The sequence below is a fragment of the Barbatula barbatula genome (genome assembly GCF_947034865.1).
Source record: "Barbatula barbatula genome assembly, chromosome: 4".
Taxonomy (NCBI): Eukaryota; Metazoa; Chordata; class Actinopteri; order Cypriniformes; family Nemacheilidae; genus Barbatula; species Barbatula barbatula.
Genome location: NC_136768.1, coordinates 3,050,827 through 3,075,677, shown reverse-complemented (window position 1 = coordinate 3,075,677; position 24,851 = coordinate 3,050,827). Strand labels below are relative to the sequence as shown.

Sequence of the window (24,851 nt, the reverse complement as noted above, 5' to 3'; positions counted from 1 at the left end):
ACAATTTTAATGGTTACAAAATGGGGAATGTTTTAGCCGCGCACATACGGGCAGATGTTCATTAAACACGAGACTACACGGGACAAAACAAAACTTTTCACAGCGATTTATCGGATTTTGATTTGTAGAAGCACTCGCTAGATTCGGGTACGTCAACCATTAATTGAACTCAATGGAGATGTCAAGCATAGATAAGTCTGTGTATGTGTAAAAGAGTTTGAAGTAGATTGGCTGTAGTTATTATGACATCATCATTTGCCCTAATTCAATTTCTTGTGCGTGCAGAATCACTGTATCCGTCAAAGTGCACATAATAAAACTGATCGGCTTGTGTTCACATGCGAGATGAGCTCTCCAAAGAAAACTACTACTGAACCTCACGTTGTCAAAGAGGAGGTGAGGATCTGACTCATGAATTAACTCTTATAAAATTATAATCGTATTGGTTTTAATGAAACTATAAGGGTCTCTGCTGGTGTTGGGTTCTTTGTTGGTGGGATGTTTTCTGATGCTGGAGAAATAAGTCAATAAAACACTAGGGAATTTGTAATCATTTGAATGGTAAACAGCTGGTTTGTAATGGTATTTGCATTGTTATTTTTTCACCATTTATATGTTGTTCAGTGTTCAACGATACTATGTGACTCAAGTGTGTTTTGGTTAGGTGATTGCCAGTGGAAAATGGGTAAAGCTGGAAAAGACCACGTATGTGGATCCATCTGGAAGCACAAGGTATTGATCTGTGACTGAAGTGCGACCTCTGGACTGTCTGGAATGTTGATGTATTTTTTTGTCTCTCCCTGGAATAATGATTATTTCATCCCATCGTACCACACTTTATTGGTTGTCCAATCTAAAGTCTGGTCCATGTATTTTAATTTAATTTAAAAAATAGAGATCTATAAGGTGTTTGTTATGATTTATAACTGGGAACACAGAATTCACATCTGAAATATTTTTTTTTGGAACTTTTTCTTAGGATTTGGGAGACAGCGAAGCGAACAACCAGAGTAGCTAGCACTGCAGCGGATGGTTCGTCTGGTTGCTTTCAACCCCCTCGCACACTCTCATTTTAACTCGTGCTTATTTTTCTAATGCTTTGTGAATTTTTAATATAACTGATATTTAGGTGTGGGAATCATAGCCCTTTTGAAGAGGACCCTTCACAGGGACTCTGTTGTCATGGTGAAGCAGTTTAGACCACCGATGGGATGTTACACGTTGGAATTTCCTGCAGGTCAGCCTTAAACTTTTAAAAACACAGAGAAGTGAAGCACATTTAACCGCTGCATCACAAGTGTTTGAATATTTGTTGAATGCATGCATGCATACTTTGCATCTGTGTATTAGGTCTGATAGATGAAAATGAAAGTGCCGAAGCTGCGGCTTTGAGAGAACTAAAGGAAGAAACGGGTTATAAAGGAGAAGTAGTGGGCAACACCCCAGGTGCGACTCGAATGTCCTTTTTAATAGCACTATATATTACATAGCCTTACCTATTTTTTATAACATGTCCTGTCACTTTTTTGTGACGTTTAGTCACATGTTTAGACCCAGGCCTGTCTAACTGCACTACACAGATTGTGATAGTGCATATTAATGGAGATGATGTTGAAAATATAAACCCCACTCAGCAGCTGGGTAAGTATAGTGCATCTACATTAAGGCATTTAGCAGACACTTTTATCCAGTGCGACTTACACGTATAGTATTGATGTTACATCACTGGACATGTTTAAATTCATCCATTTTAATCGTTTTTTTCTCTGTTTTTGTCTCCCTTTCCAGGTGATGGAGGTAGGTGTTAATTTTCCTGAAAAGAATCACCATTATTACCAAGCAGGTTTTATTCTGAAATTACATTTTGTCTCTTTTTCAGAATTTGTGGAGGTTATTCTTTTACCTCTAGATGAATTTCAACAAAAAATTGATGGTGGGTAGTCTTGCCGGTAAAGAGACATATCTTTCTTTCTTAAATGATGTTACATTGAGATTTACTTTTTTTAATGTCAGTGGCCTATAAGTTTAATATTATAAATCTAACGGAGACCGGTATGTTTGTAAAAACCTGTATTGACACTGTCACTGTATATAACTTTGTTTCTTTTCCGTTCTTCTTTTAAGAATTACTACAAAAAGAGAAGATAGTGGTGGACAGCAAGGTGTATATTTATGCTATGGGGATGTCCCAGGCATTCTTCAAGCCAAGAGAATTGCCTGTGCTGAAACAGTGAGATTGAGAGAACGCAAAACTTTCCCCCTGGATCAAACTGTACACAATTGACAGCTTTTTCTGTTTTTATGTTACATACTGTTGATCCAAGGGGGGGAGATCAAAAAGAAACTTGACCAAGGCCTTACTACAGTGTGCTACGGATACCTGACCATTCCTAACAAACTAAGAGTACTTGACAGTTTAGTTGTTTTCATTGTCAGTTTTTAATCATTAACAAATGATATGTTGTAAATCTAGACCTGAAGGGAACGAGTCATTCTAAATAGCATGATGCATGCTTAATATGCGTTGCATACGTAAATAACTGTATTCATTTTATCTAATAAATTTGACATTTGATTTTGTGTATGTGTTGTGTTTGTGAGCATATATAAGTGGGCAAAACAACAAACAATGTTGTGACCGTATCACATATAATGCATAATAATATAATACGGAAACAAGGAACACGTGATCAAGTTAAACGTGACCGCTAGTAAACATCGGCAACAATTATTTTCGTGAATATTATTCGTTGTTTTAGGCGAATAACTTGCGTTTTTATTTGAAACTTATTTTGTTTTAGACAGGCGGAAGAGTCTACTGGAACTGTGACGTAGTTCCGGGGTCTTGAACGTTAAACATATTTCGCGCCAACGTTGAAACGGCGTCAGGCAGCGTCTGATCCAACAAGAGGACATTTAAAACATTATATTTCAATATAAAACACGCCAAAGAGGTTAATATCAAAATGACAGGTAAGAAGATGAGTATTTTACATAGTCGAAAGATCAGTTTATGCTTCTCGTATATAAAGCATACTGATATTAGACATTTCTGGTCAACTAAGTTAATCAGTGTGCTGCTTATGCCTCTTGTTTACTTGTTTATATAAAACGCGTATTTAATAGATAATGTATGTTCTATATGTTATTTTGCATTATACATGTTTTTGTATTATTTTATAACACTCACCAATGTTAATGAATGAAACCTCCTTGCGTAATTCATTATTTAATACGAACTGACAATAAACAATATTAAATAATATATTATACATAATTTTTAGATCATTTGTTAATGTTAGTTGATACAAATAAAGATGTTCATTGTTTGTTCATGTTGTTGTTTATTAGACGCTTAACAGACACAACTTTGTTTTATCAGTATGTCAAAATTAATTTGTACCAAGAGAAATACGTCACAATGTCTTTGTTTTGTGATATCAGAGGAAGATAACTTGGATTTGTTGCTGTCCTTGTTTGCGGAGAGCGAGGGTCAGCGGCTGCAGGCTGCTCCTGGAGAGGGCGATGATAATCTGGATGACCTCTTTGATGGGGAGGACGACGATGAAGATCACTATGTGGAGCCGGAGGAGGAGGAAGAAGTGACACCAGAGAAATCCAGTTCACCTGAAGAGCACAGTGAACTAAATAAATCTAAAGATGACCTGGAGGGTAAGAGATTTGGTTTTGATACAAAAAAGTAATGTACACTAACCCTCTCTTTTTCTCTCAACAGGTTGTGGTCTAGCTTTTGTTGAAACTAGTAACTTTGTATTAGCAACTATTGTATTATTGCTCCTGTATGACACATCGCTTATTGCTCCCTGAACTCTCTGTAAGTCGCTTTGGATAAAAGCGTCTTCTAAATGAGAAAATGTAAATCTATTAAACCTATTGAACCCATTTGCTGCTGTTCAACAGCTCATCAGACACCTTCGCTTTTTGAATGCTGACGGAGTGTGTTTGTGTTCCAGCGGAACTGAAGTTGATGCAGCAGAAGATGCAGAAACTGCAGCAGCAACTAGACGCCTCACAGAAATCAACAAAGCCCGAAAACAAACCCTTTCTCCAGAGCCAGTCAAGTGCCAAAACCATAACACCGCCCTGTGGTCTTTCTAAAACCGCCCCACAAACACCCTCTCCACCATCGTCAGATGCCGCAACAAAACTGAAAAGTAAACAGAGGACGGTCCACCAACCCAAAACAGGTATTTGCTACAGTGGAGACAGTGAAATATCTTATTTTTGAAATAAGAGGATGTTTCTTTAAATATAGTTGTTTTTTGCAGCCTTCCCTGAAAAGCAGAGTCCTGTTGGTCAGAGCATGAGTAATTTTCAGCCAATGAGAGAAAGCACAAAAGTAAACAGCACCCTGAAATCACCTCCCCCTAATAAAAGTTCTCCTACTGTGCATCAGTCCACGCCCCGTCCTTCTGTCAGTCAAGAGGTTGCCGTGGAGAAGTACTCGGGTCTTAGACTCAGGTCAGTATATTGTAACAGTATAAAGTCTTTAAATAATACTTGGACCTTTTCTTCTCCAGTAATACAATGAAGGCATTTTTCTATCTGTAGGAAACCACGTCTTTCTTCCATAGACATTGAGCAAAAAATGGCCAGCCGCAGGATGATTGGGCTCTCCCAGTTGCCCGATCGACTGGCTAGAGACAATTTAGAGGACAGTGACTGGGTCACATTTGCAGTCGTGATAAATAAAATCACCCCACAGAGCAAAAACAATGTAAGCAGACAGTCTCCATGGTAACATGTCTCATGTTTTCTGGATGTAAACCAGATCACATTAATTTGATCACATTCGGGATTCCTTTTTAGGGAAAGACATTCAGCATCTGGAAATTAAATGACCTTCATAACTTGGATGTGAACGTGTCTCTCTTCCTGTTTGGGAGCGTTCACACGGAACTGTGGAAGACTGAGACTGGAACAGTGATCGGCATTCTCAATCCCAATCCAATGAAGAACAAAGATGGTTCAAATGAGGTAAATATTTTAAAGGAAAAGTATTTCAACACGCAGAATCACGCTATTTTACATGGATATCAAGTCACAGTTTTTTGCTCAGAAATGTGTAACTTAATTTAATTTGCATTTTTGTCTTTTTTTCTCTGTCTCTCTCTCTCTTTAGGTCTGCTTGACAATAGATCACCCACAGAAGGCTCTTATTATAGGAGAAGCCATGGACTTTGGCACCTGCAGCGCTAAAAAGAAGAACGGCGATTCTTGTACTCAGCTTGTTAACTTGGTGAGTATCCAAAACTTACACTTCTATTATTGTTTAGATAAATATGGATAATTGCTCAATTAGACACTCCTGTTTTCTCTACCAGTATGAATGCAATTACTGCCAGTACCATGTCAAAGCCAAGTACAAGAAAATGAGCTCAAAGAGGGCGGAGCTTCAGTCCAGCTTCACAGGCCCTGCCCCTGGCAAAAGAAAGGGGCGTGGCAGTTTAAAGGAGCGTCTGTGCCAGTCTGACTTCCACTATGGAGGCATGTCTTCGCTTGCCTGTGCACCTTCAGTGTGAGTTTACAATTGTGATGACTGTCACCTGCCCTTTAGATCCACACAAACCTGAAAATTACACCATGAATCTCTTTTGACAGGTCTGCCCCACAGCCAAAGAAACAACCCACTATTCAGTCTGTTTTGGCATCTATCCCAACAAAGAAACTTGGTAAAACGCTGCTTCATTGTGCCTAGGTCATATTTTAGAGATTTTTTCACGTTTGGCTTATGTGTTTTTTGTCTAATGAACTGTTAATTCTGCTTTTTGTAGCTCTGAATTCAGGAGAGGTTTTAGGCTGTTCTGTTGACTTCAAGGGTCTGATGTCTATGCCGACACCAGGAGCGCTTAATATTAAGAAACATTTAGGAGATGTAAAGAGTACAGGTAATTTAAAGAGACAGTGCATAAAGATGCTATCCTCATTTACTACTACAGATTTTTTTTGGAGCATGAAGAGAGATATCTAGATATAAGTAGTTATTTAATGACCGTAGCACTCTGATCTTTTTCATGTCATTGCACATTTAGACCTTGCGTGTCGTTTCAAATTTGACATCAATTGCCTGTTATGTTTAAGAGTGGATTTTTAAAAAGACTATTTAAATGTCAATGTTCCGTGATGCTGCAGTGCAATTTTAGGCCAGCAGGCGGCCATAAGAAGCCAACTTACTACTGAGAGCGTTGGAAATGATGCTGTCATAATACAATACAATACAAGGCCTTAGTGAAGATTGAAATGATGATTAAAACCATTCATTCTAATTTGTGACTTTTATTAGTTGGGACAGGATCTCCAATCCAGTCCATCTCTGCAGCCGACCTCCTGAAACAGCAGAAAGAAGAGCTTCAGCAGAGACTACAGGCTCGCAAGAAGAGAGCCGAAGAGATTCAGAAGAGGTGAGAAGGGCTTTCCGTGTCACTTTATTTTCGCTGCTGTCTTTCTGAAACATCGCATCTCCATATATATTGTGATTTTTCTTTTTGTCATAAATAATACTTTTTTTTATAAAATAATGGGTTCTTACACTGGGTTTTGCACATTTCTAACCTATAAAAAGTGTTAGAAAGTGTTTTTTCCAATTCTTGAAATTTACACATTCAAGGTTTTGGAAGGAAAGAGACATTTTGTTTAGCATTTTAGAGAATTGATTTAGTCTTTTAGTTGTTAAGTGGTCACTTCATGGTTTCATGGGGTGGTTTAGTGGTTGAAGTCCTGACCTGGAAACTGAGAGGTTGTAGGTTCTAAATCCTTGAAGCAATAAGCTTTGGTCTGGTGTGCTCCTTAGTCTGCAGTAATTCATACTGTACGCGTGCAAACTTTTATTTAATACTTCAGAAAGGCAAATAATTGTTAACATTATAGGTTGGGCTATTTTAAATTAAGGTGTCTCCAAATCGAATAACTTTACATAACAACTTGTGTACTTACTTTATTCAGAGCTCTCCAGAACAGTAGAGGTCCTGTTGTACCCTCACGGCCTGATGGAAGCAGGGGTCCTCTTCTGTCCCCTAAAGCAGCCTCTGAGGTCCCTAAAAGATCCACTGACCCCATGTCCCGTCTCACAGTACCTCCCGTGCCCACGCTAGGGCGTGGCTTTTCAGAGGGGGATGATATACTTCTCGATATGTCTCCGCCTTCTTCAAAAAACCTGTCAGCTGCAAAGGTATTCGAGGAAAGATGCACATAGCATAATCTGTTAGTCATTAATAGTTGAATCGAATTGTTAATAATAGCTTATATTTTTATTGTTGTTTTTGTTCAGATGGCAGCAGTGAGGAAACTTCAAGCTAAAGGCTCAGCCATTGTTAAAGACGACCCGAACGCTGTAAAACGCAAACGCGCCAACAGCGATGACATTGCAGTGAGAGTGGCGCAAAATGTATCCATGCCTAAAGGTATGGACGTATCCAGACGTTGTTTATTTTCTTGTTCTGATCTGGTGGAATTGATTTCTGTAAATATCGGTCTACAGATGAAAATTCACCTGGTGAGGAGGAGGGGCCAGCTCAGAAAAAGAGGCGGGAACAGCTGGAGTACATCCAATCAGAGGAGTTCCAGCGCATCCTCAATGCCAAGTCCTCAAACTCGTGGTTGATTGGAGAGGTTTGTACAGTATTTTGATTTAGATATCTTTAATATGTGTCCTGTGCGGGTGGAGCTTGCTGTGGGATTGAATGATGCTCTAAATCTTTCTTTTGTTTGATTATTAAGTAATTATTATGCAAATGCTGTGGGATTTTTTTTTACATGCTGCAGATTGAGGAGAAGGCCATGCAAGAGTATTTCGAGCCTCTGGTGCAGAAGGAGAAGCTGGAGGAGAAGATGAAGAGTATCAGGGAGATGAAGTGCAGAGCCGTCACCTGCAAAACCGTAAGTCAACAAGCAGCTTTTAGGTGCTAAGAAAGCATGTTGTGCGTGGTTTGCAGTGGAAAACAGCAAAAAAGCATTTACGTAAAAAACCCAGAAACAAAATGCTTGTGGTTTTGTAAGTCACACTATTTTGTGCAGGTTTATGCCAGAAGTGGGTGTTTGGTCCTGCATCATTAGTAACTAATGGATATTTAGTCACAGCAGTGGTAAATAAAACCCTGTTGAAGACGTATTTAAACACAATTTGTGAACAATAAATGTTAAACAGAAAAAGAAAGGTTATTTTCAGATACAAAAGTGGCGATTATGCGGTGTGCACCTGTAAGTGGCGAATAATAATTTAGTTCATGAGCTTCTTTAACCCCACAGTGTAAATACACCCACTTTAAACTGGCGGACCGTTGCGTAAAGGAGAAACACGACTACCAGTGGCACGATGCAGTCAAACGTTTCTTTAAATGCCCGTGCGGGCAAAGGAAGATCAGCCTGGGTCGAATGCCCCATGGAGCCTGCAGGTAAGAAAACAAGACAGTTCCTTTGAGGTTCATGCGGGATGTGCTCGATTCTGATTGGTCAGACACCAATCATTTGTATCCTCCAACAAAATATTTTAACAGTGAGCAATAAAATAAAAGCTATTATTGAAAAACAATTATTTTGTGGAAATTAAGGCTTTAATATATATTTGGGTATAATGATCATCTAAACAGTCATACATCATGTTTCTATACTATTTTTTTATTTATTTAGGCATTTGGCACAAGCGACTTGCATGTGTTTCTGACTATGTGCAATCCCCTGGGATCAAACCCATTACCTTGCCGTTGCTAGGCCATGCTTTAACCACTGAGCCACGGAAAGCTTCTATACCGTTATTGCATTTTAAAATTATTCATGTTTTGTTTCGCCTCCATTTCAGTCACTGCGGTCTATTTAAGTGGGAGAGAGACAGTATGTTTCAGGTACGTCTTCTCTTTATTAGTTTAACATTATTTACGAATTGCTGAGGTCCTTAATACATCTGTGTGTATTTTCTTGGATTACTTTCCCCGTCTTGACCAATGTCATATTTCTACAGGAGAAAAAGGGACCCAAAATTGGAGGGGATCTGCTGTTGACACGCGGAGAAGAACAATCCAAATTCCTCAACAGTCTAAAGTAGAGACGATTTCCCTGCTCCGAGAAGCCACGGATCTGAGAGAACGCACATACTGATGTATTCGTGGCAGAAAGTGAGACCGAGACTGTAGTCTTTGAAGTATGTCAGTGTTTGATCGTAACCATGACTCGATGTTAAATATATAGTTTTGTTTTTATCAAATTGATGTATGTCTGGTGTCTGTGGGGGTTGTTTTAACCTGAGGTTTTAATCCTTTTTTATATATAAATTATGTATTTTTTGTTATATTTGTGATATTTTATGTCAACTGTGCAAGTATCAAGTGGTGCATCTGAATTAAATACTATTGAATTGAATACTTGCAGCATTGTTTTGCCTTCTTATTTCAAAAACGACTTGCCCCACCGGGGGTGATATACATGTTTAGTCCTGTTTCTCTCGCAGTATGACGTTGTATTTTAAACTTTTATAACCTTCTTGTGCTTGTCTTTAAACAGAATTTGTGGCATTAACCCAGCCCCATGTCAGTCAGCTGATTGTCTTATGTAATGGCTTGAGGGCACTGAAAAGGCAATAAATCTTTCCATTCCACTGTATTTCTACTGCATTCATAACGTATTTGCCCATCTGTGTAAGTTTGGAATGTATATTGTGTTCCCAGCAAATGCTGCTGTGGGATCTCCGTAAGTGCACAAATGTGAAACATGAGAAGTATTTTTATTCACACACATACAGTACAGATGGCTGATTGTAATATCTGAAAAAGAAATAGTTACTCCTTGTGGAAGAAGCTCAGAAAGTTTTGTCAGGACAGTATAAAGTCCCATAAAGAAAGTGTTAAAAATAAGATAAATGATTAAACGCAGTTAGAACAGATCTGCATTAAGGTATCTAAATGCTTAAGTTCTTATATGTTTGAATAATTACACATTAACTTGTTGGTGATTATTTGTCAACCACATGGAGCAGCTCAAGGGCTGTCCGGTATGCTCAGGCGTAGTAGCGATGGTGAGGGTATCGTGGGTAACTCCCGTCATACTGAAACTCTCTCCACTGTTCAGTTTTCTGTCTGTTTCTCTCATGCTGCTCTGTTAAAACAAAGAATGATAAAACTGGATTAATATTAAAAGAAATACTATATTCCTTGTAACTAAAATGTTATAATTGATTCACCCTCATCATTCGAAACCTGTATATGACTCTGTGAAAACCATAATTTTGAGATTTTGAGAAATGGCTCTGTGGTTTTGTTCATACAGTGGAAGTCATTGGAGGCCATTGTTGTTTGGTTACCAACATTCTTCGAAATATATTTTTTGTGTTCTGCAGAAGACAGTAAGTCATACAGGTTTGGTAGGGAGGATTATTTCTAAAATGTGTCCAGAAATCCAGCCTTATGTGCCAAACTATTATCAGTAAAACAAATCTCATGAAAAATTAATCTGGATAACTCTAAAGGATCGTAATTCTTTATCATGGATTCAAAGTGTCCAATACAAATAACAAATCAGGTTGACAAAGGATTCGCTGTCATCGGTCTCATTAGCCAGCTCAGTTGTTTCTCTTTTCTGAAAGCCAGAAAATAATCTCACCATTACGATCCTCCTCTAAATAGTTCTCATACTCATTGGTCTGCTCCTCTAAATACTCTCTCCTCCTTTCGTTTGCAGACACCTTCACTCTCTGCTCCGCTGCAGATAACAGAAAAACAGACTCAAAGATACACTCGGTGCTCTTAAATCACAAGAACACAAAAGACATTGAGGTAAGGAGATGCTGTGCTTCTTGGCATCAAGTTGCAAGTAAATGACATCGGAGGTTATCGATGTCGCATATGCTGCTATCCCAAGTGTGTCAGTTAAGCATTTGGCAGACATTTAATCCAAAGTGATTTACAATGTCAATATTATACCTGGTATGCTACTGGATTTCACAAGACACACATTTCAGTACATAAACATTTAGTTTTACACACTGGTGTAAACTGAGAGCTTGTGTGAGCTCACAGATATAAGCAAAATTGGGTTGTGTGCCAACAATAATCCACATTTTGATCTCTCTCTTTCTCTCTCTCTAAATTGAGAGAGGTTAGTTTAGTTCTGTGTCTGCACATTCCATTCTGCTTTTCCTCCTCCAACCTGCAGTGTGCTCTTTTACCATAACACACACATCGCTGACAGCTACAAACACACTTCTGTAAAAGTTTTCCATGGTTTAACTGCAGCGATGCTGTGCTGGCAGTCTACGGGACGACCTTGTGGCGTTTGGGATAGTGTCTATTTGAGAGAGAAGCTCCACATTGTCCCGTTGGTCCTACTGGTCCTACTGGACTTACAAATTGGAACCTGATAGGTTTCCATCATGAAACCTTGGTAAAACAACAGTAGCTTTTTGTACATCTCGCAGTGGTTTAATAATAAATCTAATAAAACGGCTGACTGAAGTCTTTGCGTTCAAATTAATAGCAGGCAGGCTTTAAAGCTTATCTTTACACCCCAGCAACCACATCACTTTAACATGCAAACTAACAACTCGGTGAATTCCTAAACCAAAGATCATAACTCCAAACACAACTTAAAGTTATTGTTCACCCATAAATAAAAATTGTGTCATCATTCTCTCACCCTTTTGTCATTTCAAACTCGTACGACTTTCTTTCGCAGAACAGATAATATATTTTCGAAATTGTTGTTGATAGGACCCAATTCACTTGCGTTGGTTTTGTGTCCATACAAATAGAAGTGAATGAGGTCCAGCGCTGTTCGGTTACCATTTTTGTTCAAAATATTTTCTTTTGTGTTCTGCGGAAGAAAGTCATAAAGCTTTGACATGACAAGAGTGTGAGTAAATGATGTCAGAATTTCATTTTTGGATGAACTATCACTTTCAGATATGAATATTGCTGCGCTAACCATAGTACTCTTCATGAGATCTCGGGGACCTGCGACTGCGACGTTTGAAGAAGTTTGAGGCGTCAGACGCTGGCACAAAAACACGTTTAGATGATCCTGTGAAAGTAATGGGGAAACCAGAAAGAGCATGAGGGATGAGGAGAATGTGTGTGCTTATTTATAAAGTGATGGTCCATGTGTGTGAATTTGTGTTAAACTTACTTTTAGCTTCACTGTCTTTTCCATCTCTCACGGCTGCACTTTCAACCCCTGCCAGCACTAAAGAGAGAGAAAATGAGAGAACGAAAGGTCCATATTCCACCCTTCAAATTCCAGCAGTATATTTACATTTTGAGGAGATGAAGGAAGCTTTAAAAATACGAATACACCAGCAAAAAAAAGATATGGGATTAATAAGGGCATTCTTAAAGTTTGTAGAAACTGTGTAAAAACATTCAAACAAAATGTATTCGTACAATGGGAAAAAATAAGTATGATGGTACTACCATCTGATATCAACCCGGTACTTTTTTGAATTGTAGGATTATACACATTTTCAAGCAAAGACTCCTGGTATACACTTTAATGGAATACTCACCAATCAGAATGAATATGATGGGCACCAGTGCCAACAGAACCGCACGATTCCAGACCATCTTTAAGATGTATGTCTGTGAGGGAGAAAGTCTTATGCAGGTACCACAACCACAGCAGAAATCACCATGAGACCATAAAGCGTGTGTGTGTGCGAGAGAAAGAGCGAGCGAGAGAAAGTTAAGGCAAAGAATTTTTGAATTTTATTCGCCCAGGGAACTGTAGAAGAGAGGGGAGACGCAGAACCCCGGTGCACACCCACTTACACGCCCAATGGCAAGACCCTCTGTGTTCATAGGAGCCTCGAACACTGTCATCACTTACCGTTTCTGTCCAATCTACGATATCTGGCACGGTGAATTGTTTAGCGTCAGGTTTCTGTTCTTATTAAATAAAAGAATAACAGATTAAGCTTGTGTGACGGCTTTCACGAGCAGATACTCATCAGTATTAAGCCGATTAACTTCCCCGGTAAATAAAAGCACGTTCACCCGTCATCATAAATGCATCTCACTCGCATTCCTGTCTTGACTTGTTGAAATCGTGTGTAATTCTCCACCAACCACGTGTATGTGATTTAGGGGGGAGATATGACATTAAGTTTATTATTAATACCATGATTTTTATTTAAAAAGACACAAAAGATTTGTAAGAGTGAGACAAAAATGTGTCTACTAAAAAAGACTGACTGAAAGAAAATAAATTTAATGTGAGGAAATGGAAAACAGATAGACTATGTGTTAAATGGAAGAGAAAGTGATTTGAGGGCTGTTACGAATTTATGTTGTGGATTCTGTGTCTATTAAGCCACACTTTTAAAGTTATATCAAAAGACTATAGGACGAAGAAACTGCATATTGTATCATTGACTTTCAGGTTTGGTTTGGCTATAGGGTGCATATGAGCATTTATGAGACATTCTTCCACGCTGTGTAAATGGATTCTTTAATGTCTGGATCCTGGCCAGCTCTCTCTGTGGTTCCAACTGTGCGTAACGCAGACGGTCCAAGAAACAGCAGAGACCCTTGACATATATTTATTCAGCTAAATTCTTAAAAGACATGCATTGCAGAATTAAACCACAGCATTTGAAGTATCATTCTCGTCACAAAGGTTTCTCCATATAGTCTGGAGAATCACTTATGCCCACTGCTAGCTTAGTGTAAATACAGTACGTGTCCCTCTCTTAAAGGAACAGTTCACCTGCAAATAAAAAGGTTGTTGTCATTACTCATCTCTCTCTGCAGAACACAAAATATTGGCAGAATATTTACACTTCTCTTTTTAATGCAACGAATATGAATTGTGATCAATTAAAAAGATAACAAAAATAACTTTGTGTACGATCTTGCATAAATAAAAAAATTGCATTTTGTGATGTATGAGGGCAACTTCAATGCTACATCAGCCCCATTCACTTTCATTTGAAAATATGGATTTGCAGTGAACTGTTCCTTTAAGATGAATCTAGCACACCAAGGATGGGTTTTCTCAAATCTGGATACGATTGTACTGACCATAACTTACTGACACTTATTTCTGCCATGACATTGAATTAAAAATTGTCCTGATGGAGTTTGTACCCTGTGCATCGTGAAATAGCTTAAATGACCACCTATTTGCTGTGCTTGACATTTTCTACTCAAAACTATTTGATTTAAATGAAGGCCCCATTTTGGGCATGTATGGTACTTATATAGGCCTGTGTGAAATAAACAAGAATTTGTGCCAGGTCTTAAAAAACCCACTTATTCTGTTTTCAATCAGTGCCATCAAAGTTTTGGACGGCACTCAGCTGGTGCATTTATAAATAGGTTGTGGAATATGTCAATTTAGCACACATCTGCTGTAAAAAAGCTGTAAAATCGCACTGGGAACGAGAAACCAGTCATTTATGAAATCAATAAAGAATAAAATCTTTAGCAATGTTCGACAAAAAAGGATTCAACATTCATCAGCTCATTAAATGTATTTATTTTAGTTCATGTGAAAATACAGTTTATTATATCTATTTTCAAAATTAGGTTGTAACTCAAGGCAACATTGATGTTAGGCAAAGATATAATTACTGTTCTGTCATAAAGTTTAATGAGATGTTTAGACTTGATCTAATAACACGTTCATTTTCTATTTCAAACTTGATAGGAAAACATTTGCTTCTCATTACTTTACCTTCCATCAGCAGATTAAGCAAACAGTGCTTTACTTTACTTTAGAGGTTAATTAGTATAGCGCCACCTGATGGTAAGACCTTCTACTTTGCGTTAGAACACAGATGATTTTTAAAACACTGTGCAGTGTGCTGTTAATTATTCAAGATCTCAGAAAGACAGTCATGTGGTGACGGCTCGCAGTGATCACAGTGAGGTTCTCTCTCCATGGACCAGACGTCCACGCAGAGCCCAGGTGTCCTGCGTGTAAAACACACACGTTACTTGTTGAATTGAGAATCGTTTATAAAGCCTCATATCCTGCAGGTCACAAAGAAACGAAGCGTGACTTTTAATCTGAACACACCTGGAAGCTGACCGAATCAACTCCGTACTTCTTAAACGCAAGATCCTTAACTTCATTGCTGATGTTCTCCTGAGTGGTTCCTTTCACGTCGATGTAATAACAGTCAGCGCTGGCGTAGTGGCAGGAGATGGCCTGAGATAAACGCACGCAAATCAAAATCATTACAAGAATGACATTTCTTTATGACGTAGCTACCCGGAATGCTGCATTCGGATTGGTCAACTGCGCTAATCTGCAGGGCTGATATTTTCGTATTATACAGACAAATTCTACGTATACTAACGTATACGGACCTTCCGAAAGCCCTCTGTCTGGTTCATTCCAGAGCCGTGGATCAGCAGAGGATGGAAAAACACTGTATCTCCTTTCTCCATCTCCAGGTGTAGTCTGGAATGGTTTGGGTCGTAGTTACGGACCCCGTGGTACATCTTATTTATCCCACCCTGGGAAGAAATAAAAAGCTGTGATTGACCGCAGGTGTGGATGATTAGCTCAATGTTATCATCCTCACCTCCCACTCAGGGTAGTCGTGTTCCTGTAGGGTGCCTTTGTGAGATCCCGGTAGGACAACCAGACAGCCGTTTTGACGGTGCACTTTCTCCATGGCCGTCCATGCGCACACAATGCGGTCAGCTGGTCGGAAGGCGAAATAGTGTAAATCCTGATGCATGGGATGGCGAGAAGTTTTCATACCTAGGAAATTTGGGATGAAAGTGTGTTTTTATTTATTTTTGCAAGTTCAGGTACATTTTATATGTCCAAAGCGGGTTCTACCTGTATCCGGTGGCTTGTTGATAAGCATAGTGTGCATGGCCATGATGTTAGGTCCAGTAAAACACTCCACATACTTCAGGATCTGTGAGAAAAGCATTCAGGTGACAATAATAATTACATTATCATATAAGAATAAAAGGAAACTTATTGAGCGTCAATGTTGTAGTAAATGTAATGAAACTGTGTCTACCTGGGGTAACGTGCAGTACTGAAACAGTCCTGGAACTTCTTGGAAGTCCTGAAGTTTGGTGACTGCCTTTTCACCCTCGACAAACTCAGACTTAGCGATCGATACGTCTCTCATTACCACTAAGCCAGGGACCTTCACCTCACTCTTACAAATCTGTTCAAAGGCTTTCCTGTGAAACATACATTTAGAGATTCAGTTCGATTGACTCAAATAAACTGAAACTACATACTGAATACAGATCTCACTAATAAATCATTTGTTATGCTTGCCTGAATTTCTCGATGTCTTCAGCAGACACAAGGTTTCGAATCAGGATGAATCCATTCTCTTCATAAGAGAGCTTTTGTTCCGGAGTCAGGATGTCTGTGTCTAGTGTGTATCTGCACACAAAATAATACAGATATGAATCAAATAAATAAGCGCTTATGCAACCGGTGGTCTTCTATTTAGCCCGTATGACAAATTCCTTGCGTTACATACACAGCATAAAATTACCTTTAATATACAGACATTAGAAAAAATCTGCTAGGAAACAAAGATTTTCAGACCGACCGAAAGGTTTGAGGAAGATGATGATGATGATGATGGGAAGCACTTTGCGCAGAGGTGAAGGACGCACGCTGAGTCACACGTGTTAAAGTTCATATGATGTCAAATCATTATACAAAACACATACTGCACATAACAGACGTATGGCTTATGATCAAATATAAATAACGATTTAATAAATAATAATATGAGCAATGATCAACAATAAACCAAACGTATATGATTTATTCTTAATATGAACAATAAACAAACATTCATCTAAAAAGACACAAGTAACGTCACAACGTAATGTAACGTCGCAACAATGTTACTCCATTAAAATGCACATTATAAGCGCCGCTCAGCTGTGCAGATGCACCAAAACCACTGTTTTAAAAGATACAACATCGCCGCGTGAGCCATTCAGATGATTTAAAACCACCTTCAGTCTGTCTGCCGCCCGAGACATCTTATTCCAGTGCGGTGAAATATCCTCAATGGTGAACTCTGAACTATCGGTGAACAGCAGCGTTTGACGGTCCGTGCATTTGCTTGTGTAACAGAAACTGTGTTAAAGTGCATCGCAACTTGCCTTGCGTATTTAAAAAAAGAGAATTGACATTTACAATACAAATTGAAAGACATTCACACAAGTGGCTTGTGTTTTACTAAATAAACGTATTAAAAATATATATTTTGTTTACCGAGTTGTGAGGGGGCGCGGTCAACGAGTGGTGTGTTGTGACGTCATCACATCACGACTCATATTGAGCGGCTGTGGCTAAAAGGGATGCGAAATCTCGACATAAAATTACAATAAATCACATTAGATAACGACTACATCTACCCCAACACTAAAACTAACCTTAGGGGAAAAAATTATTTACTGTTGTCAGCGTGCCATTGAAGGGTGAAGTGCGCATGCCCAGTGAAGGTAGCTGTATCCATCTTAGCCAAACCAGTTGGACAGTTGGATAAAATATATTTTATCCATAAATTAATAAAAGGGTTTTTCGTTGTTAAGTAAAAATAATAATGTTTTACCTCGACAGACAAGTCTATACATCTCCGTAAGCTTATATCATTTTATTATTAAGTATTAAACCTTTACAAATGATTTATTTAGGAGTGCAATGAGGAAAAATGGACAAAATTTCATTGGACAAAATGCTCATCGTTATATATTGTCCCAATAATGAATACTCAATCCCAGAAGAGAGAGAAATGTATGTTACAGTAGGCTTATGCTTCAGAATGTTTTATTGAAACTTGTTTGTAAGATATATAATTGATTTTTCTATTGAATTATACAATGTAGTATATTGTAAAAAGAGTAACTACAAGTAAAGATCACATGAAAAGATATTATAAATCATAATATGTCAGATCATAAATGAAACAAATTTTTGATTGCTTTAAAGAAAGGTTATAATCATCCACGAAAAATAATGTTCATCATAACATTTTGGTTCAGTCTCCCGGACAGTCCTTAGACTAAAATGCTGTTCAAACTGAAAGCAACTTGCACTGACATTTTAAAATACATCAGTGCCTATGTGCTGTCTCAAAACGCAAGTATTGTTTTTTTGTAAGGCATCTTTATTAAAACTACTTGAATTTCAAAATTAAACTAAGGCCTTGGCCCTTTATTTCTCTGTTTATTCTGGTGTGAACACAGTCAACCACTCAAGAAGTGAAAAAGAAATCATGCTCATTCTGCATCTGAGTACGGAACACATTATTCGCCTTCGCCACTTTCTGAGGCGTGTTGAGATACTTGTTCAGCAGAGCTTTGTAGTGCTTCTCAGGATTGCCGTTTGCATTCTCCATTCTCCAGGTGTAGTAGGCATTGGTTGGGGGTATGTTTAGATTATTGGCCAGCCACACCCAGAGTCTAGAACAGGGCAGAAGACCCACGGCAAAATACACAGAATCCCCTTCCATCAGATTCCTGTAGAATGACAGGTACTTGCCCATACCCGGAGTTTGCTGGATGGAAGGCTCACCCTGTGTTTAAAGAAAGTAAAAATGTATTTGATCTTCAAAGAATTAGGAAGGAACATCTGAAAGGTCTTCATTTATTCTTACCTTAAAAAAGTACTGATTTAGCATGAAGTCTGCAAAACTTTTATAGCTTGAGTATCTGGCTTTCATGAAGTCTTTGAGGTCTGTAGGTTGAGATACTTTTGCACTCATTTGCTTTAACATCTTGGTCACTTTGAGTACATAGTTGATGTCCTGTATGGTGAAGTTGACGTATCGCTCAGCCTGCAGGCTGCCGTTCTCCATTTGTCTCAGGAAGTCCACTCCGAGTGTTTTATTGGCAATGTCTGTATTCTTCTCCCACAGATATTCATACACATCTTCCACCGAGCCGATCGCTAAACTGTAACTATGGAAGTCGTCACAAAGCAAATTGTTACTTCATAGAATATAACCACTATTTAATCTAATTACTTGAATACATTACTGATGAACATTGGTTAAGCAAAAATAAATTAGGGTTTACCTGAGAGATATGAAACACAGACACAGAAATGCCGTCGTCTTCATGGTTTCTGGATCTTTTGAGTGTAATTCACAGTTGGTAGAAACGTCTTTTATACTGTTTTAATCATCTGGACAACAATAAACAGGTTGGGTTATACTGGTTTTACAGGAAGAAACGGTTCACAATTATTAGATAATGTCTTATGATGACACTCATTAACCAACATTATATATACTTATACCTGCTTTATAATGTGAAAAACGTAAGCCTATTAGATTTTAATGACTTAAATATCAAATATTACATGGAGGTAACTAACCTCCATCCTTCCTATTTAAAGAGCAACCAAGCACAAAACTTTTTTGATTCAAAATCTTTACTTTATATCGCTGATGTCACACTGTCACACTATGAATCACGGCAGCATGATTAAACCATAAGTGTTTTTGACACTCACATTTATCCCATTTCCCTCTGTAATTCCATGTAACTAGGAGTTGCCATGATTATTTGTCTGAATACATCATTTAAAAGATTCTAACATAATGCTGCATATAAACAACCTCTTGTTTTGGACATTTGGGTTTGGGAGTGAATCACTTAACCAACTCGCTCTTTATTAGCCAATATCCAAGGCAGCTGACCAGCTTGAAAATTCATTGAGTTTATTTAAAGATTTGTGTTTCACTAATGGAAATAAACTGTACCTTTTAAAAACGTAGATCAGTGACATTGGCAACAGCACGCATGGTGCTATTCTTACATGATTTATTAATTGAACAGAGGCTTTCAATAAGAGCAAACAATAAAAGTATACAACAATAAACTGATTTCAAATAATTTACGATTCAAATACAAGCCATTCAAACAATAAGATATTTTTTAATAAATAAAAGTATTCAAAATAACAAACAAACAATTTATATAGTTTGTTTACGGAGTTGTGAGAGGGGGTGTGGTCAGCAAGTAGTGTGACGTCATCGCACCATTACGGATATCGAATAAAATATGCAATTAAAACTATTTTGGTTGGAAAGTAAAAAAGTGCTAATCTACAACTAAACAGTTTGTCCATCTTCATGAGTGTATATGATTTTTAAGCCCTTAAAACTCTGCACTGACTGAAAGATATTATTCTACAGAGCATTTTATTGGACGAAATGCTCAACATTATATATTGTATTAATAATATACATTCAACAAGTCAGTAATCGTCAGTATATTTGGTTTGTATTCCCAAAAGAGAGATTTTTATTTTATATAAATGTTTCAGGTTGAAAGTGAAATGCAGACCGTTAGGAATCAGAATAACCTGAGGTTGACAAAATCAGGAAAATATGACCTTTCAAATAACCAAGAACCAATGTCTTAGAAAAACAAACTTGAAATACAAAAAATTGAAAAGGTGAATCAAATTATGACGGAGCACCATAAATTCATTCAGTGGGGTGTGTGATGGAAAAAACTCAGCGAGCATGCTTCAGAATTTTTTTATTAATGTTTGGTTATAAGATATATCATTGATGTATTTGTATTGATCAGCGTAGTGCATTGTATAGTATTAATAATATATTTATCAGAAGCTACAAAATCACAAGAAAAGACAAATTCATTATTCATTACTTCAGTCATCTCATTGCTGCTTATGGTCGTAGAAACACAGTCAACCACTCAAGAAGTGAAAAAGAAATCATGCTCATTCTGCATCTGAGTACGGAACACAGTATTCGCCTTCGCCACTTTCTGAGGCGTGTTGAGATACTTGTTCAGCAGAGCTTTGTAGTGCTTCTCAGAATTGCCGTTCATGTTCTCTGTTTTCCAGGTGTAGTAGGCATTGGTTGGGGGTATATTCAGATTATTGGCCAGCCACACCCAGAGTCTAGAGCAGGGCAGAAGACCCACGGCAAAATACAACGGATCTCCTAACATCAACGATCTGTAATATAACATATACTTTCTCATAGCTGGAGTTTGCTGGATGGCAGGTGGACCCTGTAGAATAGTCAGTAAATCACATCAGGAAAAAGATGTCAACATGTCATTCCATTCCATTTCCAATTAATGTGTCGTCTAATTGGATAAATCGTCATTGTTTGATCTTACCTTAAAAAGATATTTATTGACCATTAAATTGGCGAAATCTTTGTAATCTGAGTATCTGGCTGCCATGAAATCTTTGAGGTCCACAGGCTTCTTAACTCTTGTGCTCATTAGCTTCAACATGTCAGTCAACTTCAGCACGTAGTTCATGTCCTGTATGGTGAAGTTGACGTATCGCTCTGCCTGCAGACTGCCATTCTCCATTTCTTTTAGGAAGTCCACCCTGAGTGTCTTATTGGCAATATCTGTATTGTTTTGCCAGAGGAATTCATACACATCATCCGCGGATTCATTTCTCGAACTGTGAGAGGCACTGCTACAGAGTGGATTATAGGTATAGGTATTATTCAATACATTTCATATGTATATGTTTGGACCCTGATCAGAATTGATAGTAGGGTTGAAGCAAAAAGTAATCATAATAAATAATAAATGACGAATTAAAAATAGTTATGGTGTAGTATTACCTTACATATATGAAACAAAAACACAGGAGAGCGTCAATCCTCATGTTTCTTGGATTCTGATGTGCACTAGTCTTCAACTCTTATCCCTGATCCAGCCGTCACCGTTTCTGTAAAGAACCAGGCTTATATGCGTTTATTTATTGGGTAACTTGTGTCAGACGGGCTGTGCTACAGTTTCCTTTTGGCAAGTCAAACTTTTGCCAGTGTACACCAGGGAAAGTAAAATAAGTAGCGAGCTTCTTTGTAGAGGTGTGTGATAAAATTGTGATTTGAGAATAATGTATAAGCTTAGTCATTCTTCATTCTTTGATACACAGTCACACAGTGATTGTATTCCTGGCTGAGAAATACTGTCTAGCTAACCTAGATAAAAGATAAAGGACTATCCTCCCGAGACATCTTCCACCGACTTATGTCCTCTGTAGTAGAGTTTTTGTTTTCATGCATGTCCTTTGACTTTTTTTGAGCTATTTTATTAACTCCTGCTGTACTGCAGAGCTGGGATGCTACAATTCATATTGCACTCAAAACTTACTTTTCTTTTGGAAGATATACTGTGTCCTTAAACTTTTTTGTAGGTCAAACTGTATATCTACCATTATGTCATTTTGAAGTTTAAGCACAGCAGACATACTGTAGGTTCTGAACGACATGCTGTAGTTCTTAACCCGGAATAAACTTGTAAAATATGTAAAAACTGATACTTTGGGTTGGAAATTATGTGAAATAGTGGTGAATAAATGAGTGCTTTGAAGGTTGATCCACTGCGTGAATAAAATTATTCATAATAATAAATTATTTTATGAAATGTATCATTAGTTTAGCAACTGTGTCAATTGTAAATTTTGTACCTTAACTTTAGGCTGTGTTTGCCATTTATCTGTAGACTTTATATATTTAAGCTTTTTAAATAACTGCATGAAAACTTATATTTTTATATTCCTTAATCATAAATGAAAATCACACCCAGGTTGAAAATTATAGTCCTTTTTATTCATTTCTGGTGCCTTAGACTACACTTCTGTACTGTACTGCACACAAACTACAAACAAACCGTTCAAGAAGTGAAAAAGAAATCATGCTCATTCTGCATCTGAGTACGGAACACAGTATAAGCATACATCACTTTGTCAGTCGTGTTGAGATACTTGTTCAGCAGAGCTTTGTAGTGCTTCTCAGGGTGGCCGTTCATGTTCTCCATTCTCCAGGTGTAGTAGGCATTGGTTGGGGGTATGTTCAGATTATTGGCCAGCCACACCCAGAGTCTAGAGCAGGGCAGAAGACCCACGGCAAAATACAATGGATCTCCTAACATCAGCTTCCTGTAGAATGACAGATACTTCCCCATAGCCGGAGTTTGCTGGATGGAAGGCTCACCCTGTGTTTAAAGAAAGTAAAAATTAATTTGATCTTCAAAGAATTAGGAAGGAACATCTGAAAGGTCTTCATTTATTCTTACCTTAAAAAAGTACTGATTTAGCATGAAGTCTGCAAAACTTTTATAGCTTGAGTATCTGCCTTTCATGAAGTCTTTGAGGTCTGTAGGTTGAGATACTTTTGCACTCATTTGCTTTAACATCTTGGTCACTTTGAGTACATAGTTGATGTCCTGTATGGTGAAGTTGACGTATCGCTCAGCCTGCAGGCTGCCGTTCTCCATTTGTCTCAGGAAGTCCACTCCGAGTGTTTTATTGGCAATGTCTGTATTCTTCTCCCACAGATATTCATACACATCTTCCACCGAGCCGATCGCTAAACTGTAACGATAGAAGTCGTCACAAAGAAAATTGTTACTTCATAGAATATAACCACTATTTAATATAATTACACTTCTGATCGACATCAGGCCTGATATTAGTCAAATTAGATTAGGGCAGTTTACCTGAAGCATACGAAACACAGACACAAAAAGGCTGTAGTCCTCATGGTTTCTGAATCTTTTTTAGTGTAATTCACACGCTACAGTTTCGGTTATGTGTACTACTTCTCTAATGAACTCTTATATAGTGACTGTTTATTGGCTAATACCGAATTGTACCCATGGTTGCTGATGTCACATCAAGAGATGTACGTTTCTCCAAGTACAGTCAATTTCTTCTTGTGAAACACAATTCTGATAAATAATGAATCTTGCACGCTTGTCATGTTGCCTCAGATGTATGCAAGATATGTGGTTGATTTGTTACTTTCACAACAGTTTTTCAAAGCACTTAACTGGCCAAATTAAATAATGATGATAATATACTGGATCACAGTTTATTTTTATTTTATTTAGTCCGGTTATTATTTACATTATTTTGTCTTCTGGGAAACTTGTAAATAGGCACCTTACCCCTGATTGCTCTGCAGTAATGTGCCACTGTAAAAAACTACTTGGACTACTTGACTACTTGAATAAATGTAAATGTAAAACTTTGTATGTAGGGGTCAGCTGTTGGCTAGTGGTTTGAGCGTTGGGCTTGGTTCTAATCTCAGTGCAAGCAGGTCATGACTGAAGGGCCCTTGAGCAAGGCACCTTACCCCGATTGCTCTGCAGTAAGGTGACACTGTAAAAACTACTTGTAAGTCGCTTTGGATAAAAGCGTCTGCCAAATGAATACATTTAAATGTAAATAAGTAAGCATCAGTGAATGTACATTTTGTGATTGACCTCTGTTGTAGTAGTCCTTGAGAAAAGAGGGATCTTACAGTACTGTTGAAAAGGGGTCAAACCTGTCTGGACCTGGAGAAGAACAGTGAAGAACCGTGGGCAGTGTAATGGCTCAAGATAAACAAGATATTCATGAACATCTTTTACAAAACATAATAACATCCATTGAGCATCTAGGCAACAACAGCGTTTTGACCTTGACCATTTGCTAAAAAGCATTTTAACAGAACTCTATTTACATCCTTTTAGCCGAATGAAAGGACAAAACCAGTTGTACAACATTACAAAAGAGTCTTCTTTCTTTAGTCATTCTTCAATTTTAAGTTTTATTTCTGTAGTACTTTTCATAATGTGTATTGTAGCAAAGCTTTACGGACATAGAAACAATAGAAGATACATAAGATTCTTGAGAACAAGATAAAACTTTAGCACTTTAATGAGTGATTTATTCCGCTTAAAATCTCACTCATTCAAGTGCTCAAAATACCAGCAAGTATTCACTGAGCGTGACAAAAAAGGATTGAATACCTCCCTAGGCCATTACAAAAAACTGTACAGATTATAATTACTGACAAATGTACAATACATATTTTATTTCTATTTTGGGTAACTTAGAAATAAAAGTTATACAAT

General features: G+C 37.8%; 7 protein-coding genes across 8 annotated transcripts; 2 read left to right on the top strand and 5 right to left on the bottom strand.

Moving 5' to 3' along the window:
- The first annotated feature begins 29 nt into the window (after window positions 1-29).
- On the top strand, window positions 30-2,361 carry nudt5 (nudix (nucleoside diphosphate linked moiety X)-type motif 5). Its single transcript, XM_079454986.1, has 9 exons — window positions 30-147; window positions 286-396; window positions 665-732; window positions 980-1,032; window positions 1,130-1,237; window positions 1,351-1,446; window positions 1,540-1,650; window positions 1,880-1,933; window positions 2,125-2,361. The coding sequence occupies exons 2-9, from the start codon at window positions 346-348 to the stop codon at window positions 2,232-2,234; spliced, it is 651 nt and encodes a 216-aa protein (XP_079311112.1). The 5' UTR covers window positions 30-147; window positions 286-345; the 3' UTR covers window positions 2,235-2,361.
- Window positions 2,362-2,828: 467 nt separating this feature from the next.
- mcm10 (minichromosome maintenance 10 replication initiation factor) lies at window positions 2,829-9,611 on the top strand. The gene is made up of 19 exons (XM_079455041.1): window positions 2,829-2,973; window positions 3,445-3,672; window positions 3,975-4,208; window positions 4,290-4,482; window positions 4,573-4,738; window positions 4,831-4,998; window positions 5,144-5,260; window positions 5,346-5,539; window positions 5,623-5,693; window positions 5,796-5,909; window positions 6,305-6,422; window positions 6,964-7,189; window positions 7,289-7,421; window positions 7,499-7,629; window positions 7,783-7,896; window positions 8,266-8,411; window positions 8,816-8,858; window positions 8,975-9,414; window positions 9,461-9,611. The coding sequence occupies exons 1-18, from the start codon at window positions 2,967-2,969 to the stop codon at window positions 9,056-9,058; spliced, it is 2,487 nt and encodes an 828-aa protein (XP_079311167.1). The 5' UTR covers window positions 2,829-2,966; the 3' UTR covers window positions 9,059-9,414; window positions 9,461-9,611.
- A 105-nt stretch (window positions 9,612-9,716) lies between these two features.
- Window positions 9,717-13,025, bottom strand: ucmaa (upper zone of growth plate and cartilage matrix associated a). Its single transcript, XM_079455271.1, has 6 exons — window positions 12,826-13,025; window positions 12,506-12,578; window positions 12,130-12,186; window positions 11,929-12,024; window positions 10,609-10,707; window positions 9,717-10,104 (listed from the first exon to the last, which is right to left on the bottom strand). The coding sequence occupies exons 2-6, from the start codon at window positions 12,561-12,563 to the stop codon at window positions 10,007-10,009; spliced, it is 408 nt and encodes a 135-aa protein (XP_079311397.1). The 5' UTR covers window positions 12,564-12,578; window positions 12,826-13,025; the 3' UTR covers window positions 9,717-10,006.
- A 1,428-nt stretch (window positions 13,026-14,453) lies between these two features.
- phyh (phytanoyl-CoA 2-hydroxylase) lies at window positions 14,454-17,272 on the bottom strand. 2 transcript variants are annotated; one of them, XM_079455313.1, is made up of 10 exons: window positions 17,215-17,272; window positions 16,914-17,061; window positions 16,535-16,602; window positions 16,252-16,362; window positions 15,983-16,151; window positions 15,793-15,874; window positions 15,530-15,711; window positions 15,312-15,461; window positions 15,019-15,150; window positions 14,454-14,912 (listed from the first exon to the last, which is right to left on the bottom strand). In XM_079455313.1, the coding sequence occupies exons 2-10, from the start codon at window positions 16,977-16,979 to the stop codon at window positions 14,859-14,861; spliced, it is 1,014 nt and encodes a 337-aa protein (XP_079311439.1). In that variant the 5' UTR covers window positions 16,980-17,061; window positions 17,215-17,272; the 3' UTR covers window positions 14,454-14,858. The 2 variants fall into 2 exon arrangements, with proteins under 2 accessions (XP_079311439.1, XP_079311438.1); XM_079455312.1 differs by having other exon boundaries at window positions 16,914-17,248.
- Window positions 17,273-18,196: 924 nt separating this feature from the next.
- LOC306892944 (uncharacterized protein) lies at window positions 18,197-19,063 on the bottom strand (the record flags this gene model as incomplete). The annotated part of the gene is made up of 3 exons (XM_079454368.1): window positions 18,197-18,517; window positions 18,599-18,902; window positions 19,020-19,063. The coding sequence occupies 3 exons, from the start codon at window positions 19,061-19,063 to the stop codon at window positions 18,197-18,199; spliced, it is 669 nt and encodes a 222-aa protein (XP_079310494.1).
- A 1,413-nt stretch (window positions 19,064-20,476) lies between these two features.
- LOC306893283 (uncharacterized protein) lies at window positions 20,477-21,679 on the bottom strand. Its single transcript, XM_079455056.1, has 3 exons — window positions 21,569-21,679; window positions 21,105-21,417; window positions 20,477-20,993 (listed from the first exon to the last, which is right to left on the bottom strand). Exons 1-3 carry the CDS (start codon window positions 21,610-21,612, stop codon window positions 20,673-20,675), a joined length of 678 nt encoding a protein of 225 aa, XP_079311182.1. The 5' UTR covers window positions 21,613-21,679; the 3' UTR covers window positions 20,477-20,672.
- An 862-nt stretch (window positions 21,680-22,541) lies between these two features.
- Window positions 22,542-23,576, bottom strand: LOC306893284 (uncharacterized protein). Its single transcript, XM_079455057.1, has 3 exons — window positions 23,451-23,576; window positions 23,028-23,325; window positions 22,542-22,946 (listed from the first exon to the last, which is right to left on the bottom strand). The coding sequence occupies exons 1-3, from the start codon at window positions 23,492-23,494 to the stop codon at window positions 22,626-22,628; spliced, it is 663 nt and encodes a 220-aa protein (XP_079311183.1). The 5' UTR covers window positions 23,495-23,576; the 3' UTR covers window positions 22,542-22,625.
- Window positions 23,577-24,851: the final 1,275 nt, after the last annotated feature.

What these genes read in the sequence shown, in the direction of transcription:
- ucmaa (XM_079455271.1), bottom strand. Translation starts at nt 12,563, where the DNA reads ATGGTCTGGAATCGTGCGGTTCTGTTGGCACTGGTGCCCATCATATTC. An exon ending in CATCATATTCATTCTGATTG is followed by an intron (nt 12,187 to 12,505) that starts GTGAGTATTCCA and finishes CTCTCTCTTTAG; the next exon opens with TGCTGGCAGGGGTTGAAAGT. An exon ending in TTTAGAGGAGGATCGTAATG is followed by an intron (nt 10,105 to 10,608) that starts GTGAGATTATTT and finishes TTGTTTTAACAG; the next exon opens with AGCAGCATGAGAGAAACAGA.
- LOC306893284 (XM_079455057.1), bottom strand. Translation starts at nt 23,494, where the DNA reads ATGAGGACTACAGCCTTTTTGTGTCTGTGTTTCGTATGCTTCAG. An exon ending in CTGTGTTTCGTATGCTTCAG is followed by an intron (nt 23,326 to 23,450) that starts GTAAACTGCCCT and finishes CTATCGTTACAG; the next exon opens with TTTAGCGATCGGCTCGGTGG. An exon ending in TAAATCAGTACTTTTTTAAG is followed by an intron (nt 22,947 to 23,027) that starts GTAAGAATAAAT and finishes CTTTAAACACAG; the next exon opens with GGTGAGCCTTCCATCCAGCA.
- nudt5 (XM_079454986.1), top strand. Translation starts at nt 346, where the DNA reads ATGAGCTCTCCAAAGAAAACTACTACTGAACCTCACGTTGTCAAAGAG. An exon ending in CTCACGTTGTCAAAGAGGAG is followed by an intron (nt 397 to 664) that starts GTGAGGATCTGA and finishes TGTTTTGGTTAG; the next exon opens with GTGATTGCCAGTGGAAAATG. An exon ending in CACGTTGGAATTTCCTGCAG is followed by an intron (nt 1,238 to 1,350) that starts GTCAGCCTTAAA and finishes TCTGTGTATTAG; the next exon opens with GTCTGATAGATGAAAATGAA.
- phyh (XM_079455313.1), bottom strand. Translation starts at nt 16,979, where the DNA reads ATGTCTCGGGCGGCAGACAGACTGAAGGTGGTTTTAAATCATCTGAAT. An exon ending in AGTACTGCACGTTACCCCAG is followed by an intron (nt 15,875 to 15,982) that starts GTAGACACAGTT and finishes CTTTTCTCACAG; the next exon opens with ATCCTGAAGTATGTGGAGTG. An exon ending in ACGACTACCCTGAGTGGGAG is followed by an intron (nt 15,462 to 15,529) that starts GTGAGGATGATA and finishes ATTTCTTCCCAG; the next exon opens with GGTGGGATAAATAAGATGTA.
- LOC306893283 (XM_079455056.1), bottom strand. Translation starts at nt 21,612, where the DNA reads ATGAGGATTGACGCTCTCCTGTGTTTTTGTTTCATATATGTAAG. An exon ending in TTTTGTTTCATATATGTAAG is followed by an intron (nt 21,418 to 21,568) that starts GTAATACTACAC and finishes TCCACTCTGTAG; the next exon opens with CAGTGCCTCTCACAGTTCGA. An exon ending in TCAATAAATATCTTTTTAAG is followed by an intron (nt 20,994 to 21,104) that starts GTAAGATCAAAC and finishes ACTATTCTACAG; the next exon opens with GGTCCACCTGCCATCCAGCA.
- mcm10 (XM_079455041.1), top strand. An exon ending in GGTCCACCAACCCAAAACAG is followed by an intron (nt 4,209 to 4,289) that starts GTATTTGCTACA and finishes TGTTTTTTGCAG; the next exon opens with CCTTCCCTGAAAAGCAGAGT. An exon ending in GTACTCAGCTTGTTAACTTG is followed by an intron (nt 5,261 to 5,345) that starts GTGAGTATCCAA and finishes TTTCTCTACCAG; the next exon opens with TATGAATGCAATTACTGCCA.